Source organism: Agelaius tricolor, unplaced genomic scaffold, assembly GCF_023055355.1.
Source record: "Agelaius tricolor isolate 1412-34295 unplaced genomic scaffold, bAgeTri1.0.p SCAF_27, whole genome shotgun sequence".
NCBI lineage: Eukaryota > Metazoa > Chordata > Aves > Passeriformes > Icteridae > Agelaius > Agelaius tricolor.
In genome coordinates, this window is record NW_027269287.1 from 6,442,389 (window position 1) to 6,464,744 (window position 22,356).

The 22,356-nt window shown below is 38.0% G+C and overlaps 1 protein-coding gene across 8 annotated transcripts in view; it reads left to right on the forward strand.

Moving 5' to 3' along the window:
• Positions 1-7,336, forward strand: part of ADGRV1 (adhesion G protein-coupled receptor V1) — a 288,663-nt gene extending 281,327 nt beyond the window's left edge. For all 8 annotated transcript variants that reach the window (XM_071448717.1, XM_071448721.1, XM_071448720.1 and 5 more), the window contains one exon: positions 6,877-7,336. In XM_071448717.1, coding sequence (XP_071304818.1) covers positions 6,877-6,995 — 119 coding nt within the window. In that variant the 3' untranslated portion in view covers positions 6,996-7,336. The remainder of the gene's footprint in view (positions 1-6,876) is intronic.
• The last annotated feature ends 15,020 nt before the right edge of the window (positions 7,337-22,356 follow it).

A 22,356-nucleotide genomic window follows, 5' to 3' on the forward strand; every position in this document is an offset into this window, starting at 1 on the left:
CTGGAAGTGTTCAAGGCCAGGTTTAATAGGACTCTGAGCAACCTGATCTAGTGGAAGGTATTCCTGCCCATGGCAGGGGGTTGGAAATAGATGGTCTTTATGGTCCCTTCCAACCCAAATCATTCTGTTTTGTGAAAATCTGTTTTATACTTATTAATTTTTCTAAATATTTTGCAGACTAGTTCAACTAGCAGAAAACAGCAGTCTTTTTTTTTTCAAGACTTTCAAAGCTAGGTGCAGAAGTTACAGTTGAAAACCTTTTTTTTACGTATGTAAGAAGGTAGCTTTTACTTTTTGACTTCTTGAACACTAAGAAGGAAATTCATAGATAGTTAATAAGACATGAAACTATCTACATCTAACACTCCTATTAATACACAATGTTTAGTACTTAAGTAAATCAGTTGGCATTACTAAACTGTAGAAGACTGAGTCTTAAGGCAGGAAGAACAATCAAGGCAAAAGCCATGGCTGAAATATGCTATAATTCAACACATATTCAGCACTTAGTTACTTTTTCCTGTCTTCAAGCTCCATCCCTAATTAACTTGTTTTAAGTTCTTTTAGAAAGTAGGTCTAAAACCAACTTTTGATTTTCTTGCCTAAATTCTATTATTGTCTTCTTTATTAAAATTTTATCATAATTTTTTATGAGTGTTTCATATTAATATGATTTGAGATAGTGACTTCAGGCTATTGTTGGAGAAAAATATTTTGTTTACATTAATGATTCAAGTAGTGCCAGACAATTTTACACCAATGCTTATTCATGTGCCCACATGGTGTCCCCAACAGTGTTACAATAGTAAAAATCCCCATGATTTCTAAGCCAAACCAGCTGTCCCATCTGGTTTCAGCCTCACATTTGGACAAGATGACCTGAAAAGGTGTTGTGGAAGGTTAGAGCATCTTTGACCAGCAAAGTAAATATTTATCAGCTATTGTCTCAGACACAACCTTTAGCTCAGTATATATTTTTTTCTTAAACAACAAACAAACAAACAAAAACAAAACCCAAAAAACCCCACCAAAAACAAACAAAAAACCAACAAGCTTTTCTGTAACTAAAAATCTTTTTTATTATTTTCATCCTGACATGTTCTCCAGTTCATGGCCAAAGAGAGGGAGGCAAGGAATCACATGGAAATAATAAAAAAGGAGATGAGGTGGTGGAAAGCTGGAATTTTTTTCTCTGTTTGGCAATATGGACCTATGCTGCTAAAGTATTCACTGTGCTGGTGTCTAACAGGAGTTTTATGATAATAGTTAAGCTAGCAGGCACTGAAATGAGCTCATCTCCAAGTCTCTCTGCACCACATTTCTTCCTCTCTTGTGTCATTGCTTGTGCTCACATGAAACCACAAGAAGTCAAGTTAGATTTCTCTTTTTCTTCTTCTTTCCTTTCCCTTCTCTCTCCCACCCTACATGAGTTAGTCTGAGGCCCTTTGAGCACCAGTCCTTCCTCCAAGAAAGTGGTCATTGGCAATTGGAAAACAAGGACCTCTTCTCTAAATAGGCAAAAGTGTAAAGGCAGCTAAGATGCCTTTTTGCTGAACTGCTCTTACCTGTAATTTGCTGTGTGAGGAGCTTCTCAAACCCTTTTTATTTCAGAAGGCTGAGAATCCTTCATTCTGGAAGAGCAGGGAGAAGGTGCTTTTCCCCCCACATTAGCTAGTTTTATCACTGCTTAACTGGGGAGTGTTTCTTTTGGAGGAAGATTAAAAATGCTATTGTTTAAACTTTACCTTTGATAAACTGAACCAGAACCTTCCATTATCTGTGTTCCCTAAAACTGTCAATCTATACTAAAACTTACCTACAGTAGTGCTATAGTGCTCCCACTCTGAGGACTGGCTGAGGATCAGGGCTGATTAGCAGAGGAATATGTAAAAATGTTTTTATGCCCCATTATGCTTCATCTTTTCTTTCTGTTCATGTAGTTCTGAACTGTCTGAAGATAACTTTAACTTATGGTCGCAGGGAATAATTTTGTGGCCACAAGGTTTAACCTGGATCATTTGGAATGAGTATAACAATTTTAGCAAAGCTAAATTTCATTCCTGCTTTTCTGCCATTCTAAGCTGTTGAAATGAAGACAGATTTTAAAAAAAATCAACCAATCCTCCACAGAAAAACTTTGTTTTTAACTTGTCACTGTTTAGTAATTTGCAGTGTGCAGTGCAGCCCCATAAATAGTTGTGCTGGCACACTCAGCCTTGTTGCTAAAGGAATGTGTCACAGAACTGTGCACTTAACCCTTGGTTCCACAGTTATTAATGCTGGGCCTAATTACACATTAACCTGAAATACAGGCTGGGTCAGATGGAGACATACAACTAACTGCAGTTCTAGCAAATCAGGTGGATAGCAGTGTGCTGTTTCTTAGCCCTCTGTTATGCTAGCTTTGTACAAGGATCACATAGTGATAGGGTTTTTCTGTTTTGTGTGAGAAATCCAGTGGGCTAATTATATCATGCAGCCATTGTATTTGGATGCCTTACCAAATAATTCCTTCTTTCTATCAAATATGCTCATGTCCATACAGAAATACACAGTTGGGATTCACCCTGCTCACTACATCATGCTGTTTCTTTTATTTTGGAGGTCTTTTGGAAGACAGGCCAGCTCCAAGGTGGCTTATGTGAAGGAAATAATAAAACAATTATGGTAGGAAAAATAATTTAGGGGCATGTCCTGCTCATTGACATGTGCTAAAAGCTTTTTTTAATGTTTATTAATTTGTACTTATTCTTTTTATTGTATTTCATTTATGGCTCTCATAATGATTCAAACAGCTTCTATTGAGAAAGTTAGTTATTTATGAATTAGGTTTTGTTGATTTCACTAATACCTTTAAAAATCTGCAATTTTGGACGTGATTTCATTTCCCCTCTGATTTCTTGTGCAAGGTTTATATTGATAGTCAATTTAGTAAGACCTTTGCCTTCAGATTGCAACAGAGTCATATGTTATTGTAATTGAGGATAAAGCCCAATATACCAGAATTCCCTGAGGACTTGTACTCTGGTAGAGAAGCATTAAAGCATGAATAAATGCATGATAGCTTTACTGATTTCTGAACTTCCATCTATGTCTTACAAATACTCTTATCCTCTCCCTTTCTGTGATGCACAAAACCAAAACAACTCAGTCCTTTGGATGAAATGTGAAACCAAAACACAGCAAAGCCTTTGAGAGAGGCCCGAACTCCTCCAGAGGTGATGGGTGACCCACCATAGTAGTATCCAGATACATATTAAGCAGAACACTGCTACATTCATACCTCAGTGTTTTTTAAATCTTAATAGAGGCAATTGTGATAAGTATTATAGAAATATTCCAGTATTTCTTTAATATGATGCAGATATTCTAACGATTCCCTGATATGGAAAATACTTGGAAAAATCTACTAAGTTAAAAACCCTACACAAATACAGCTGTTACAATAACAATGTTTTATAAAATGGTTCATTATTTTCAATCTGATACAGCTAGGGTTCCAAAGTCAGCATTTTATATACCTTGGTGACCCCACTGAAGGTGCCTGGTTTAAGAATAAAGCATCTCATGTGGCCATCCTGAACCTGAGGAAACATTTGAAATTTCAATTCTGAAAGGTATTCAGGGCAGCATCCTCGAGAGTCTCTATTACAGGGCATATAGAGTCTAGGTGGCAAAGTTCCTGCTTTATCAATCTGCATCTCTATTTTGAAGGGCTCACTTCAAAGAAAAAAATAAAGGAAAGAAAGATAGATAGATTGCATATTCATTCAGTTTCTCATCTGTGATTGTCACACATATGTTATGTGACGGCTATTGAATGTGACTTTGCAATACCCTGTAAGCATTTTTAGTTCAATCTGAACTTTTTTTATAGAAGCTGGATGTCTGTTGGCGTCATTTCTGTGAAGTTAAAACCCTGAAAGAAGAATTAAATTTGGTTTGTGTAGCTTATTCATATACATCCCACACATATAATAAAATTATGATTGATTAAGCAAGATATAAGTGCTTGAGAGATAAAAAGTTTTCCCAGTGATATGAATACAGTACTTACAATACAAGCTCTTTCCCTTAACATGTTTTAGTGAAAGTCTTAGGTATCTCTAGGCAAGCAGATGATAGCAGCTGTTGTTTCAGGGCACATAGGGATGCACTAATACAGCCCTTCACCAGCAGATGTCAGTGGAGGAACCTCTCTGGGTTTGAAGTCTAAGCTGAGACTTTTCAGTTTACAACTAGTCCTTGCATATGCAAAGAAAAGAAAGGAAGGCTTCATTTTCTTGCTTATTTTTCTTCACAAACTGGGGAAAAGTATTACTCCCTGCTACGTACCTACCATACAACTCTAGGATCTCTAGAAGAGTGCACGTTTTTTGGAATCTGATTGAGTTTAAATTCCACTCTAATCTGAGAACACAATGGACCAATGAACTCTGTGAAACTCAATTGTGTAAACAGTCATACCCTTTCCGGCCTGCCGACTGTTTGGTAAGCTGGTATCCTGGTTACATTTCAGTTCTTATTCCTAAAAAGGATCAACTCTAACACAGTTTGTCTTTGCAGCATCAGCAGAGCAAGGCCCTTGTAAACCTAAAGTACCCAGTTTCAGTCTCTGACTTACCAAGTTCCTGATAAGAACCTATGTAACAAAAAAGATCTTCTCTGACTTTGCACAGAGCATGGACAAAACTTGCACATATATGACATTTAAGAATATACATACTATAATATCATTAGACCAATACCTGATCTTTTTAGTGCCCAGCAAAAGATTCTAAAGGAAACCCTGTGCTAAGTTGCCACGTTACCAGTATAGCTATTGGTAAGACAAATATCATTCTAACACCAACACTCAGTGTTCACCTTCCATAAGAAGTATTGTGTTCTTTCTTCATTTGAAGTATTTTATTTACTTCATGGTTCTTACTTGATCATCCATCCCCATGTGGTAAATACAGCAGTCTGATTCATCTTACCTATTACAGTCAGGTTTCCTTTCTAAAATAATCAAACAATCAAAATAACTCGTTTAAACAATTGCTGTTTTTTCCAGGATCTTCAAGCACCTTTTGGATATTAGGATCTGGCTCAATTAAAGGGTTGAATGTGCATACAAATTTAAATCACTTCAATACATTTATAAACAAGTATTTTAATAATTCAGATCCTAATCTTGACTTTTTCATTGTATCTCTGTATCTTGATGGATTTTTTCTCCTGTCATACTCTGGCAGTAGTTGTTTTCTCAAGAGCTTGGGTCATGCCAACCTAAGGACTCAGTAGTGTCAGTGAACGCATGTTCCCTCCATGACCCAAACACCAAAACCAGGTGTAAGAAGGATCATGGTGCAACTGACCCACTTTACCCCTGGATCATGGAGTATGGATGCAAGTTTGGCCCCTACCAGGACTTTGTCCAGACCTCTGTGGGAAAACTTGGCTAGTCCTACAGGACCTTCTGTGCAGGTTCTCTGGACCAAACGCTATTCAAAATTGCAGCCTGACTTCCCACAGCAAAGCAGCATCACACTGCTGCCTTTGCAGTACTTCTTGTCTGCTTTAGGGGTGGTGGTTGGAAGGGTGCTAAGAGAAAACTTTGTCAAAGTGGAATAACAGAGAGCATAGAAAAAGGTGAAGGAACTCAAAAAAAATTAAACTACTCTTTTCTTTTGTCGAACAAACCAAAAACTGGAATGTCAGCTGAGATAGAAATAAGAGATGCAATGTATACCTTATAGAAACTCTGGAAAATATTTTTCAGTGTGAAATGCAAATCACTGCCTCTCCCAGCATACCCTATTCAGGGCTGTTTTGAGCCAGATGTCATTCCTTTGTAACTACCTTGAACTGCATGTAGTTACAGATCTGCTTCTGCCTAAAACAAATTATTTCCCCCATAATTTGTAAATGACATCACTGCAGGATCATACTTGAAAGTGATTTGTATCGATATCCTCATGCCTCATTATACTCATATGCAGTTCTCAACAAATTTAAAGCCTAGACACCTTAAGCCATCAAAACTCATGTATTGTGTAGAATTTGTTCTTTAGCTCAAGGAGATGAGCTGAAAAATCACTGAAGTTTATAGTTTCAACAGATCTCTTGTGACAAAATGGTCTGAACAAATTTCGCATTACATAAAAACTAGTGCAGGATTGTGAATCTTCACACTAATCTACTCAAATCTCCCCCACAATAAAAGCCCAAATGAAATCCCCATCAAACATTTGGGAAGCAGAAAGCTAGCAGAAGTCCTATGACAAAAGGATGGAGAAGGTAGACTCCCAAGGTCTCTTCTACAGATATTTTGGAGGTTCCCTTGGACAAAATTTCTAGTATTTACTTGTCTTCTGGCAGAAGTAAAACTTAATACAACAATTTATGTCAAATGTGGGTTTAAAGAATATTTGGTCAGTGTATTTTTTTATGTTGAAATTACTGTCCTATTAAAACAGCTGAAATTATTGTTTAACTTGGAAATTAAATCATTAAAAACCAATTATTTATGAGGAAATCCTTGGAAATACCAGATGCTAACAGCCAGATCATTAACTCAGTCCAAGCCAGGCCTTGATTTATGCTTTTCTGATTTCAAGGCAACCTCTAAATATCTATTTTACGACATACTGGGACAAATAAAGTGAATGACAATGAAAAAGCATATCTGGATGGTACAAAGCTATGTCAGCTATTGTTATAATCCATGAATTCAGAATGGTAGACTAGTATGAGGAAACTTGCCACGTGGTTGTGGGGTAGGGAAACATTTCAATAATCAGAATAAAACAGAGTAGGACAGAGTATCCCCATTTCTCTGTCAAAATTTCATTCTCACTGATTCTTATTTTTGGTTTTTTTTCTCTATTTCAGGTGCAGGTCTCAGTGTCAGTGATAACGAATCTTGTCATGGCAGCCAGGATGGTGGCAGCATGGGTAACTCCCAGATTGTAGAGCTTAGAAGAATACCCATAGCAGACACTCACCTCTAACTCCACAGCTTGCTTGGGATTTTCTTGTTGTTGTGGTTTTTTATTCAAGCCTTAGTATTTTTATATTTGTACTTCCTTTTGCACTAAAACACTATATGAAACTGTAGTAGAATGTTGTTATCTTTACTGAATGTTTAACACGGAATGTTTGCTTGAGGTTTTGTATATCAGAAAAAAAATGTAGATTTTTTAGACTGTGTGAGCATCAATAGATACCATGGCAATTGGCCTAGATTTGTATCTTGTAAGTAGATGGTACATTTCATAAACTGTAGCTTTTTTTTTTAAATTAACCTGTACATTAACACTGATTAATAAAGCAATAGAGTCTGTTTGATACACACCAGTCTGTTATTTCTCCTTACTGTTTATGAAGATGAAAGGCGATGTAGACGCCCTGTTGAATAGGAAAGTGTTCTAGTGGCACAGTTTTTCTAAGTTTCCTAAGCTGTACTCTTCTCACTGTTTTTGTGAGTACCCAAATCTGTGAACAAATTTAAATAAACATGCAAGCTTTGAGCCAAAGAGCTTGAAATTTAAATTGTGACATGATAAATATGCAATGATCTGAAACACACAGAGGGAAGGGGAGATGAAGAACAAGAGTGAAATCACTGGCAGCTGTGTGCTCTTAAGTTCTTTACCTTGCTGGTTTCATAATATTAAGATCTCTCGCTGTTCTGCGTCACAGTTCTGTAACAGCTAATATGACTGCACAACTTACAGTTATCACCGAGACAGACACCAACTTTAAGGTCTAATGCTGCAAAAGCCTTGACAGACACAGGAAACTATTTTTATTCAGGAAAGCTCTTAAACAAGAGCTTTTAAAGTATATGTTTGAATTGGGAAATAAGAATATGTCTGTGTATAGCTAATATATGATCTGTGATATTGAGTCTAAAATTTCTGACTCACAGGAATTTTGTTGTCTCTTTACACTGGTCATGGTATAGAGGAAACAAAGCAAAGTCTTTTTGGTAAATGTCATAAGTTAATGTGAGTGGGGGACAGTAGATGAGCCTTTCCTTACTGTGGGCAATGCACAGGGTGATCAGGAATACCCTGAGGAGAAGGGGCAGCTGTTAAAATTGAGTGCAGTACATCACAATACATACATAGATGCATACAGATATATAAAGTGGGAAAATTTATACAAAAGTGAGCCATCAAAGCAAATTTTGTAATTCACTTTTTTGCCCAAAGTACACCTGATGAAAAGGGACTTTCTGATCACTTGAGAGAAATGCAAGTATCATTAAAGTATGTGAGCCTGGAGTTAACATTAGTTTTGGATATTTTGCAATATGGCACTTTTTTTGTTTTCCTCACAAGAAACCTGGCTCATTCTTCCTGAATAAACTGAGATGAAGTAAACCTTGTGCGTACTGATCCTCCTCATCTACCCACTGAAGGCTTAATGTGAAACCTGGCCCTACAGAACTATTGCAACACTTGCTCGTTGTGAGCAAGTCAGGACTGTAACAGATGTTTCATTACTTGAAGTACATGCTACTACATGCCATGAGAAAGCTTATAAAGAGGATGTTTGTTTGATTTGACTCATCACCATAAATGTTAATACTTTATGTCACTTCAACTTGTTGCACAACTGGCCTGCTTAGGGATTTACTGTAAATGCATCAGCATTTTCAGAGTAGATCTGTTGGATGGCTTCTGCTGCCAGCATTTTCTGAACTTTACATCTCTATGTGGTACTCACATGGTTTAAGGTCATGAGATGAATTTTGTAATTGTTCTAAAACCGATCCTATTTTACCAGAAAATGTTCTGTCTGTAGGAGAGTCAGTGATTTAATAAAACAAGTCTCTTCAGCCCCTTTTTGCTGTTGTTTGGACAGGCAAAGATAGAGCCAGGAAGAGGGCAGCTGTTTGCTCTGAGTCAGGTGTACCCAGCAGCCACACCTGGGCAGGACCAGTACCTTACTCTTGGCATAACTCAGCACAACCAGACTGAATGCCTCCTGCGGCTCCTTGATCTCAGGAATTATTTAAAATTTAATTGAGAGTGTAACCATTTCTTTGTTTGTATGAGGTGAAATAATCTTTCAAACCAAGTATTACCACACAGCCTGCCATGCTGACTGACTCATACAAGCCTTTGCCTTGCCTCTCTGTAGGGAAAAACACTTGCTGCCTCTTCTGTTTTCTTATAAAAAAAGATAATTTCTCCCCAAGAAGCTATTTTACGTGTTTTGGAATGTAGAAGGAGCTGTAGGTAATATTTACTATATTGAATATTAATAGTTAATATTATATTAAATAAAAGCATTTACTACAATATTTAATTGAATGCACCTATAATACATTTCTAATATTATTTAATAATATAAGATATTATGCTCTATGCAATACTATAATGTTATATAATTGTTCATAATTTATTATATCTCTTATATATTATACTGTTATAATTTAATATTATATAATAATACTTAATATATAACATTTTGCAGTTCACTGTGTGAAGGAGGTCCCTTTTCCAGACAAATTTCACTTAAAACTACTTACATATATATGTAGATCAGATAGATTAAAGGACATGTTTCAAGAGTTTGTTACTGCTCACATGCTAATATAATTCACCTCTTTTGAAAGATGCCTGAATGTATTTCACATTTAAATGCATAACTGGTGAAAAATACTAAGTTCAACAAACATCATTTAGGTGATGTTTTAGAGAAAGCCACTGCTTTCACTTTCCTTGCTGTATAGCAAAAATACAGCTACATGTCAGTGACTTGAACAGAACTATTCAGATTACTAAGTTTTTTAGAACCCAGCTGAGGTTCCATCTCTACCATACAAATGATAGCTCTCCAATATTCTACACTAAATCTTCCTGCGGAAGACTCCACGAGAGCTTTGATCTGCAAAGGATTATATTATATTGGGAGCTTTACAGCAATAAAATGCTTATGTGCTCAACATAAAATTATGTTAAATTGATTGATTGTGTCAGGATCGTGGTTAGACTAGAAAATTGCTTAAATTCAGGCATATCCTGCTGTCAGATGCATTTCACTATAGCTTGGTTTATTCTCTGGCCCTTGAGCTACTATTGTAGATTCTGTTTCACCAGCACTAGTGTAAGAAATTTCTAAGAAATCAGAATGTATTTCAAGTTTGCTGGCAGCAAAATTTGCTCCTGTGTTACTTCTACTGACAGTAACATTTGTGAAAGTAGCATATGCAAGTCTGGGCTTATTTGTTCAATATGTTATTCTGGTAATTTTCACAGAAAAACTTTTAAGAATTTCCACTTCTAATGTCATGATTCAGAATTATCTTCTCTACAATAAATACATTGTAATAATTACAGTGTAACACTCTGGTACACAATAAATAAATGGAAATAATTGCAATGTAATACTCAAGCATTATTGATCTTATATCTGAGACTAATAATATATTGAAACTGAGAACACAGCTTGTGTAAACCAGCCTAAAAGTTAGGCCAAAAACCCTAAGAATAATTTTGCTTGGTTGGTTTTAATCAAGACAAAGTTGTGTTCATGATACAGCATTTTTACAAGGAGAACTGATTAAGAGGAAAATACATATTCCTATGTCTCATAACAATGTCTGAGGTAAAAACAGAAGGGTTTTGACTGGAGCTGTTTTTCCCCAGCTCAGCAGGTAGGCTTTGATGACAGTGTGTTCATGCCTGTGCTATAGCATCAATGATCTGAGCAAACAGTGATTTTATCCAGTGAAACTAACCTCCAAAAGCTGTCATCTTCAGTGTGCCTTTACTCTTCATGAACAAGTACATGCCACCATGTGCAGACAGACAAAAAATAATTATAGGATACAATAATAGATAGATAGATGGATAGATAGATAGATAGATAGATGGATAGATAGATAGATAGATAGATATGGATGTGGATACAGGCATTGATATAGGTAGATAGATGTAGCTATAGCTAGACATAGCTAGAGATATAGATATATATGTAGATATAGATATATATATAGATATAGATATAGATATAGATATAGATATAGATATAGATATAGATATAGATGGATAGAGGTATAATAAGAATAAATTCTGTTTCAGTCTGGGAGCTAAAATCTTGTGGTTATGAAACATATATGTGGTTTCTCTGGGAACTTCTTGGCTCCTGCTTTGCAATTTCTGAACCAAAGTTAAGCTTGTGGTTTCCTAGTTATCTAACTGCAAAGAGTCAGACATTGGATAGAGAGCTGTTAAAAGGGGAGCAAAGTAAGGGAATGCCCCAAATGTCCATTTTCTCTTAGCCTCACATAGCCCACGAGCTATGTGATGGATGTGCTGCACAACCTACAGCCTGTTTGTGTGCCTTGGGTCTGTCTGTTCCCCATGACAGGGAAGCAGAGGAACAAAGATTTACCATCTGGCAAGGAACAGATGGATGAATGGATTCCTGCTTGATGTGCACAGAGGAACATAATTCTTTTTGGTTTGAGAGAACAGCATGTCCTGGAGATCAGGACAGGGCAAGAGGAAAAGAATGGCCAAACAGTGACCTCACTCCAAATCATTGATGAATCCTGACAAAGGGAGATAGTGAGTTGTTACTCCTTGTGTATGCACAAGAGGATGACACCACTAGCTCCCCTCCTCTGCTGCGGCACACAAGCAGCACCTGCACTAGCTACTCAAGTAGATCTTGGTTTCTACTGTTTCAGAGCCTAAATGAGCACTGTTTGAGTCTGTTCTCCACATCACAGATACTTTTTGCTCATTTTAGCAGAAATCTAAAAATACCCCATCAACTAACTTTTTTCTGCAAAAGGTGACCTGCTTCCCTGAGCTCCTGCATGTCCACATTATTTCTCAAAGAGACTAGTTTTTCACTTATTCCTTCCAGAGCATTGTAAGGACTTAATTCCAATTAAGAATCTTCTATGTTTCTGTCTTCTAAGAAGTAACAGGTTTCCTTCTAAATTTTTTATTGTTCTGCAATTACCATGTTTTGTACCTTCTGTTGGTTAATGTCCTAAGGAGTCATGTCATTCTCCTCCAGCAAAATAACACTTGAGACCATCCTCATGGTTGAACAAGTGTCTATTTTGGCTATTCAGGTGGCAAAACCAGCCCACTGGTTGATGTGACTCCACCTATGTGGATCCTGTGTCCAGCTGTTGTCTGTTGTACATTTAGAAATCCCATTTTAACTGGGACTTCCTGTAAGTTTTAAAACATGCATGGTCATTTGTGAAGCCATAATGATTGCAGCTGAGGAACATAAAGAGAGAGGATAAACTTCTGAGTGCTTCTTTGTCTTCCTTCTCTTTTGTTTTTAATCACCCACTCACTTCCTACTCTTCCTACTGTTCTGCCTTCTGATGCAGCCGTGTGTAACAACCCACAGTACTTAAGGCAAGTGCTGTGATCCTTCTCTGAGCATTGTTCTTGCATCTTGAGAGCCAGACTTAATAAAAATGATTTTACTTTGTAGTGCTAAGGGACTTTTTAGAGTTAAGAGTGTATTACTCCTTAAATTCATTGCTGGCAGAAGATCACTGTTGCATATTGGAAGACCTCTAATCCTGATCCTTAAAAGACTAAGCATTAGGATTAGAATACCTCACATCCTGGTTTTTAGTGTACTAAGGATTAAGATGAGGTCTAACCTGTGACAGTCGTGTGGACCCCTGCTTTGTCACCAGCAAGGAAACAGCCTGCCTACCTTAAAAATCATGCAGAGTGCAGAGCTAGAACCAGCCAGGCAAAAGTCAGGCAGTTACTAACAAGCCTTTTGACTTGTATGGAAATGGTCCATTACAAACACTGGGTGATTAATATTAAAGATAATCCTTGGAGCATGTAAAAAAATCTCACGTAGCTTCAGGAGATGGACAGCTAAATCCTCGGAGCCAGTATACACAATTATGCCATCTGACCCCAGGGATACAGACCTTGTTTTTGAAAGCAGCATGCTTTAGAGGAGAAAGTAAATGGAAAAACTTGCTCTTCTAACCCAGAAAAAGAGCCTTGAATATTCATGAAAACAATGTTTTATTCAGAGGAAACAGAAGTTAAGGTTTTCTCCTCATAAGATTGAGGCTAGCATGATTTAAAAATGTGAAACTGTGTGAATTAGCAAAAAAAGAGAATGTGCATTTTCTATATATATATTTATACCCTCAGAAATACTGTTACAATTCATTTTTTTTGCAAAACTACTAGACGACAAAAAGTAGTGTTTTACATATCATATGAAGTAAGTTACCACTTAGATCATAAGACTCATAGTGCCTCTATACCACAAGTGGTCAGAACTCTTTACTGTTAATTTAACTGCTTTTTATTTTAATCTGAACTCTACCCTACCAAAAGGAAAATTCTTATGTTGAAACTAAAGTCTTTTTTTCCCTTTTTGTCTTATGAAATATTATATTTTTCTTATGACTTTTATATTAGTGGTGACAATACATGTTTTGCTCAAAATTAAGTCCACAATTTCTAGTTTTCCTGTGGGAAAGGTAAATAAAGGCATAATTATTTCCTTGTACCAGACAGAGACAGCTTCTCTGCTGTGAGCTCAGTATTTTATGACTTAAGTAAATAAATAAGCCTCTAAAGTAGTAATGTTTCTTGGATTTTGGAGGGGAGATTTGAAATGTATATCTACTTCTCTATAGAAAGAATATAGAAAGCAGGAAAAGATCGGGGATCTTTAATCCCATTAAGTGTGAAAAAGAAGGAGAAGCATGCCTTCCTATTAAGATCCATTCTAGGCCAAAACTGGATACACAGAAAACAAATTCATGACAGTGGGAGTCATTGTCTTAGCTTGACTAGTAACAGCTGTAAGATTATGCCTGCGGTGACTGTTTTCATTTGTTCTGCCAGTATACACTCAGCAGTGACTGCTCTACTGCTTCTTAAGGTCAGATCCTGATCTAGCAGCTTCTTAGACAATAGTTCTAAACATCAGATTTCACTGATAAGAATTTGCATTTACAGGCATTAAACTCTAGCCTTAACTGAGTTATGTTGTGAGTATAAACGTTATCTTTGGCTTGCTGGTGGACAAACTGTATCTCCAGGTTTCCTATAGTGACCAGAACAGACAACTGTTCCTCAATTCAGAGTGGAACTGGGGTCTGTACAATCCCAGAAAATGTGACAGGATATGATTGTCAGCTTTAGAAAGACTGTACTCTATTGTGACTATGTGTTTAAATTGATAGGAAAGCATGTCCATCCATCTACCCACCATCTTGTTCTTTGGCACACACCTGCTTCCAAACACAAAACCCCAGAACCGCAGGACAGTTTGGGTTGGAAAGGACCTTAAAATCATCTCATTTCAATGTCCCTGCCATGGGCAGGGAGGGACACCTCCACTAGACCAACTTTTTCAAAGTCCCATCCAACCTGTCCTTGGGCATTTCAGGGATAGGGCAGCCAGAGGTTCTCTAACCAATTTGTGCCAGTGCCTCACCATCCCCACAGGGAAGAATTTCTTCCTAGTATACAATCTCAATCTACATTTCTTCATCTTAAAGACATTCCCCCTTTTCTTGTTATTACATACTCTTGTTAAAAGTGGCTCTCATGGGATATGACACCTGGCACCTGTCCCTCCCACTGAGGAGAGTGGAAGATGCCTAGGCTCAGAAGGAGCTGATGAGCAGAGGTGTCACCTGCACTGACAACCAAGATGTGGATAGCAGACACTGCTCATTTGCAGCCCTTGAGTTGTGCCACAGAGCTTTAGGCTCTACTTGCCCTCCTGCCATGCTATGCAGTGTTCCAGCATCAGTGCGTATAGTGCTTGCCTGGCTCTTGGCATTTCCCTACAGAAAGTAGAGTGTATCTGAAAACATTGCTCTTGTTTCTGACTAGATTTTTGTTATCATGAGGTTCACCATCCACACCCCACATACACTAGATATGCACACAGCACCAGCCCCCCCAGGAGGTATCTGTGTACAGCAGAGACAAAATAGAGTTTGTTTCTGCAGCTTCCTTTGCCCAGGTTCTTGCTTTCCAGATTCTTGCATTGGCCACAGTGACAGCTTTGGGCAATGCTCAGGTGACAACTTAGAACTTCTCTCTCTGACAGCCCTCATGCATGTTTATTTTAGCTCTATCGTCATGCTGTAGGGATGATCTTCTTCCAGAGGACTATTGCTCCCATACAGTTTGCAGGACTGGGTGGCACAGAGTTAAAAACATTGCACTTGCCCCACACTTCAGGTGTCCTGAGGCTGGAGAGCTTAAAGAGCTAGTTACACCTGATCAAATCCTGCTTTATAGCTTCAGTGTATGCAGTCTAATGGATCATGCAAGCTCCAGCTATGTTCTGTAAGAAAATCTGGTGGTTGTCTGGACCCCCAAGGCCTGTATACAAGCAGTGTGTTAGGAACTTTGGAATCTGGTTTGGCATAAATTTAGAGAGGGGACGCAGGAAGCTCCTGATCAGGGTCTCTGTGGCCCAGCACACCATGAAGGGAGACCAAACTACCTTATTGGTGTCTGCGGATCTTTTCAGGTCTTAGCTTTGGCTCATGACAAGGATACCTGGGGCTCTGAGTGAACTGCGCAACACGGAGCACCTGTGCCCACAGCAGCACAGCTCACAGCCCAGGACCAACAAAACCTGTCTTGTCTTCCTTGTAAGCACCACCTGAAGAGTATGTGGGTGTGAAGCTACCTTCACAATCTTTGATTATGTGTCAAATAATGATGGTTTAATTAGCAGATGATGTCTGTTGATACAAGGTATGCCCATGTCTGCTTAGTCAATTTGTCTCTGAAGCTGTAAAAATAGCTCTGTTGGACTCTGAGGTTGTTTCAGGCATGTGGAATTGCTTTTTTAGAGAGTTGATCTTAAGTGATTTCCAGAAACACATGAGGTCTGGAGAAAGCCTTGATGCTGGTTGTGTTTCAGACTTTCCAGTTTGGGGCAGATAGTCCATGACAATGTGATTCCCTGCTTCACTTTGTTTTCTTTCTTTGGTTTTCCACAGAACATGCAATTTTTAGTGTTCACCTGCTTTTCATTGAGCTGATGGGAGCTTTGGCTATGAAGGAGTTATGTGGACTCTATAATATATGCTGGACAATCAGTGTGTGGACTACAGTATTTTTCTTAAGTTTTGCCTTCTTCAGGCTTCCAGAGTATTGATGTTGCCCATAAAAATTGAAATGTAAATTATCAATAATACAAAGACATGGGTTTATATTACAATGTGTAATTAAGATGTGTCATGCAAATTGCAATTTTAGTACTGGTAATACCAAATTTGTTGTGTTGTTGCTTATAAACCAATAAAAATGTGAGGGTTTTTTCTATGTGTCAACAAGATGGAAAGATACCCCGTTTTTAATGTCTGCTTAACATTCTTGCTCTAGTGCCCTGTCTTGATATATGATCAGTATATTCTGTAATGCCTGACTTGATTAAAAACAAACATGTTTCTTAAAGGAAAAGTCATAGTTAATTTTGAGGGGTTTTTTTGTGGCTGTACCTCATTTTGATTCCATTATATCTAATTTATTACTGGAGTAAGCACTGAATGCTGCTGCATGCCCTCCTACACAAACACAGTCACCTTTAATGTCATCTAAAGACTGAGGTTATATTTGTGCTTGGAGGTAATAGTGTAGTATTTGTTTAGACTTAATGATTGAATGAGAAGGAAGACGTTATCTTCTATGCACACACGTGACTGAAGGGAAATGCTTTTTGTCATGGGAAGGAGTCTGAATATTCAATCACTAATTTGGAAAACAAACAACTCAAAAGATCTTATTCTGTGCCTTCCATATACATCTAATTAAATGTAGCCAGAATCAACTGCTCATAAAGGCATTCCATATGACACTTGGTTACAGTTTCCATTTTGTTGCATATTTTTCACTTCGAACAAGTGCCACTGGGCTGTAAAAGTTCTAGAGTGCTAGAGGGATGTGATGTTGATAGCGGGGAGCAAGACACATTGACAGTCCCTCATGCTAACCTGTTGCAGGACAGCATGACACCTCCAGGATTTCAGCAGGGTGCTGCTCTGCTCTCCTACTCTTCTCTGCTCCAATGCTCCTCCTTAAGGATTTAATTGAGAGCATATGTCTGCTGGATGTGAAGATGACCAACTTGTTTTGATTGAGGAAAGCCAATAAAAGCAACCAAATTGATGCTGAATTAGGTCATACTGGTCTTTCCAGGAATTTGGACTCTGCTACCAATTCTTAGCCGTATCAGTAATGTTTGGGATAAATTTGTGTAAAGCATGTCATGCATGGTAGTAGATCTATGATTAAGTGTTTATATCCATGTTCTTTTGAAATGTGTGAATCAAAATTATTTTAACCTATTTTTTCCAGCTAAAATATTAATAATGCCACCTGATGAATTTCCACATTGAAGGAAACTATCCAACATCCACTACACACACACTGAAACAAAATATTGAAACTTCCCACCTGCCTCAATTAGACTTTCCAAGACATTCATCTCAATTACTCTAGTAATTAAGATACTTCTTGTTTTGCAAACTGTACCAGCAACTGCCAATTAAAATATAACTATTAAATCATGTTGAATTAGAGCTATAATAATATTATTCATTGCCTAATAACTTTTTGCAAGCCACTAAGAAAGTAAAGTCTTGCCAAGAAGGCTGTTACCCTTCCACAATATAAATCAATAAAACATAATTGTACTGTGCACCTTCACTTTTCTACCACACTGTGTAAAACAAAAAGCAAGAAACCAGAGATAGGTTAAGTAATTTAAAACAATTTGTAAATTTTAACTCAGGAGGCCTATTAATTAGTAAATCAGTCATAATCTTGAACATATTTAAATGCATTTGATTTCAGTAAAATATACCAAGTGGAACAATCTGATAATGTGACTGCTGCTTTCAAGACTGTAAAGGACAATGTTTTTAAGTGTTTCTGTAAATATTTCAACATAAATTCATGAAAGTAATAATCAATTTCAACCATTCCACCAATTCTACATAACTTAGGAATAACAAGAATTCCTATATTTTTATCCATTAATAACTTTCAGTAATATTTCCATTAATATTCATTATTAATGAAATTAATAATTATTAATTATTAATATTAATTATTAAATATCCATTAATATTTTCATTAATATTCCCATACTCATAATTTTGAAGCCATTGCAGAGATGGGTTGGAGCTTTCTTCTCTTTTCTTTGCTCCTTATTAGCTGCTTTCTGGCATTGCTTCTTCCCTGCTTTATCCTCATTTCAATAATAGTCAGTAGTGGAAAATCACCAGCTCTCAACTCCTACAGCTATGGATGTTCACAAGAGGACAGGGCACGTTCTATGGAAAATGGCCCTGGTTGGATTAGAAAGGATTTAGTATGGGCTGAGATTTTTAAGGCATTTTTAAGGAATTTTTATGTGAACCTCAAAACACTGGTTGAACACTTAGGGTTTCTTCTGTCTCTACTGGAATGGCTTAGGTGGCACTTCTCTTTTTTTAGGTGTCCTAAAGTGGTCCCTGTGATAGTGCAAGAGCTTGATATGTGTGTGTTACACCAAAAAAATAAAAGCAACTTCCAAATCATAGAACCATGGATTCATAGAGTAATTTAGATCGTCAAAGACCTCTAAAATCATTAAATCCAACTCTTAACCCAATACTGCCAAGTTCTCTACTAACCCATGTCTCAAATACCACAAGTGTTTAAAGTACTTGTAGGAACAATGAGACCACCATGTCCCTAGGCAGCCTGTTCCAGAGACTGACACTTTCAATAACAACTTTTTTCCTAATGTTTAATCTAAATGACCCCTGGCAGAAGTTGAGGACTTCCTCCAGTCCTCACTTGTTACTTGGGAGCAGAGACTTACTGTCACCTGGTTACACCTTCTTTTCAGGTAATTTTAGAAAGAATGAAAGATGGTCTCCCCTAAGCCTTTCTCCAGGCTAAACGACCTGAGGACCCCAGTTCCCTCAGCTTTTTCTCATCGGACTTGTGCTCCACACCCTCCTCCAGCTCTGTTTTCCTTCTTGGGACATGATCCAGCCCCTCCATGTCTCTCTTGTAGTGAGAGGCCAAAACTGAGCCCAGAAATTGAGGCGTGTCCTCACCACTGCTGAGTGCAAAAGATTTATAATTTCACAATGCTAGGTACCTTAGTTAGCACAAGAACTAAATCTAGAATAGAAAGGAATGAGATTATCTGCAGCTGCTAAACAGATGAAGTGTCTCCCACCCTTGAGAAATCCAAGTGACCTCTTGGAAAAATAAAAGGGCAGTCTTAGCTTTAGGCACATGTGAACTAGAATCAAAATTTATTAACTGCAGCAAAAAGACTGGTGCTGTGGATGAGATGTGTCAGGGCTCTGTTTGTGTAAACACCTTGGCTGGTGTTACAGGAAGGCTGGTATTCCAGCCCTGGGGAACTCCCAGTCAAGAATGAAACACTTAAAAGGAGGAAGTGCATAAAACAAATATATAAATATTTTCCAGGAATGTTAATATTGTTTAGACATTTCAAGGAAAGAAAACAAAGAAAATACAAAACACAGGAATAATAACAACAAGATTTCTGGAAAAAGTTATTTCAGCACATTGTTTATTTACTGCTTCTTTACTGTTCTAATTATCAACATGATATGAAGCATTATATATGAAAAATAAAGACTAAATCTGCACTCATGAATGAATAAGTATCACAGAATCACAGAATATGCTGAGTTGTAAGGGACCCACAAGGATCAGCGTGTCTAACTGAGGAGAAGCTTTCCAGTTAAAATCGGCAAGTGTTCACTCAACTATTTTAATCTTACTGAAATTCCACAACATCTAGAAATAATCTATAAACCCTTATTTAGACCTTACCTGCCTTTGGTTCTGGAGAAGGTGCCTGTGAGCACTGTTTCCGTCTATTTTTCACATGTGGACTAGAAGAGCAATCAGCTGATGCAATGAAAATAGAGGTGCCATTGCCATTACAGGTTCATCACTGTATTTCAGGCTGCAGAAGACTGATAAGGAGACCCAACAAATACACACTGGCAGAATAAATCTCTCAGACCATACACATGGGAAGAATACAGTTTACCTAGGGAGTTCAGATGAACTTGTGCAAACTACCTGTTAGGCAAACACCTCTAAACTCAAGGGCAAAATGAGTGCTGCTCTTCATCTCGACCTGGCACAAGTCCAGTAGCCTCCCTGCACCTGCATCCAGTACCCCAGGTAGCCCAACTACCTGTGTGCCCAAAGAAGTGAGTCCACCTTGGGAAGTCTCCTAGGTTAGCCCTGGCCTTGAATGACTGAGCTGCTAAAAGCCTCAGTTAATATCCATTCAGTATTTGTACTGTTCAAGGGCTGAGACACTGTTTTAGATCTTTGGGGTATTGTGGAAAAGAAGGAACAGCTGAAAACCTTTCCTCAGGAAAGCTTTTTGCCTTTCCATGGGAAAAATCTCTGATAGAATTCATGGGAGAGGGTAGAAAAAGAGTTTTAAAAATGTATTATAGATCCAAAAAAGAAAACAGGGTGACTATGTGGGGTACATGTCAGCAACAGATGTCATGTGTTATGATTTTCAACAAAATTTATGTTTACATGTGGAGCAGTTAACAATTAATCTGTATGTTTTTTCTTTCAGAACCAGTCCATGTGAAATATATCATGTATTCACCACATGCTTGTACAGTAGCAATGCTTATAACCTTGAAATAAATCTGTTAGGGATACTGTTGTGAGAGGACATCTCTGGTATTGACATGGACAGAGCCAAACTGTGACATTCCAGTACAATCTGAAGAGATTTTCCAGAGTGCTCAGTGATCTATAGACTCACAGTAGCATTCAATGCTATATGGATATCTTTTGGCATGAGTTAAGACACTCAAAATGTCACACAAGAATGCCTTATGCATTCTAATATTCCTTGCCAAACCACTGGCTGTGTTTCAAGATCTTTTAAGATCTGGTGGCTGTGCCCTTAGCCACAGCATGAGCCCTTGCGCTTCTATTGTAGCTTTTTGTTGCTTTCAGCAAGGAAACATGAATCTCAGTGAGTTTGGCTTCTGCTTGGTGAGACCTTGTCTTGGCTGAACATGAACTCCTCCTGCAGACCATGACCTTCTTCTACCCTACCAGTAGATTGGTGATAGCACAGTATTTCAGTATTTTGGTGGTTTTAGTCTCTCAGTCTTTCCATTTGCCGTCCTGCGTAAGAAAGATAAGGCTGCAGCCTTAAAGAGGAAACTGAAATAATCTGACTAAAGAATGCTCTGTCTTTGGGCCTGATTAAAAAAAAATCATAGTCATAGAATCCCAGAATGGTTTGGGTTGGAACGGGTCTTAAAGATCTTCCAGTTCCAATCCCTTGCCATGGGCAAGGATACCTTCCATTGGACCAGGCTGCACAAAGTCCCATCCAACCTGGTCTTGAACACTTCCACCAGAGATGGAGCACCCACAGCTTCTCTGCAGAAGCATCAAACACTCTCACAGTCAAGACTTTCATTCTAAGATATAATTTAAATCTCTCTTCTTTCAGTTTAGAGCTTTTTCCTCATGTTCCATCACTAACTGCCTACATGAAATGTCGCTCTCACTAATTTTTCTATGCAAAAGGATGGCCATTTATTTATTTATAAATTTTCCATCATTTTTATTATTACTATTACTATTTATTTTGCACACACACACCCCTACTGCCCCCCCCAGAAATCTCTAGTCCATTCAGTGGTCTGAGGCAGCCTCTTCTGACTTTTGTGCCAGGCTTTCACCAAAGGCAGCACATCTATGTTCTGATTCCACTGCAGAGAGGATGTCAGCGAGGCATTCACTCTTTGAAGCAACCCCTTATCTGTGCTAGGTCTTGGGGAAAGCTGACAGGATAATTCCTGACAGGTTCGGAGACCTGCCAGACACTCACAGGCAGAAGTTCAGTCTGTGCAGGATTAGGTGAATCAGAATAGCAATCTGTGACAATGTTGGACTAAGCTTCATGGTGACATGACATTCTGCAAAAAGCTGTGTCTGGGAGTGTGGTGCTGAGCACCGCTGTTGGCACTGTGAATCAGAGAGGGAACAATGCAAAGTGGCATCCTCTGAGGCAAAACTGTGCAATCTATGTGCAAAATGCAGAAGTGAGTTAACTATAGTGGTATGTATTACATTACTTCCCTGGAGCTGCAGAAACTGGAAGTTTGCACAGGCAGCTCTTTGAGACTGGGCTACGATTTTACATGCAGATTTAACACCTTTCCTGATGAATGAGGAGAAGATATGGGGAAATTCTTTAGAAAATATGTGCCTATCATTGTTTTTGTTGTTGCTGTTCTTAAAGCCTGAGAAAAATGACTGGTTTTAAGTACTCTGT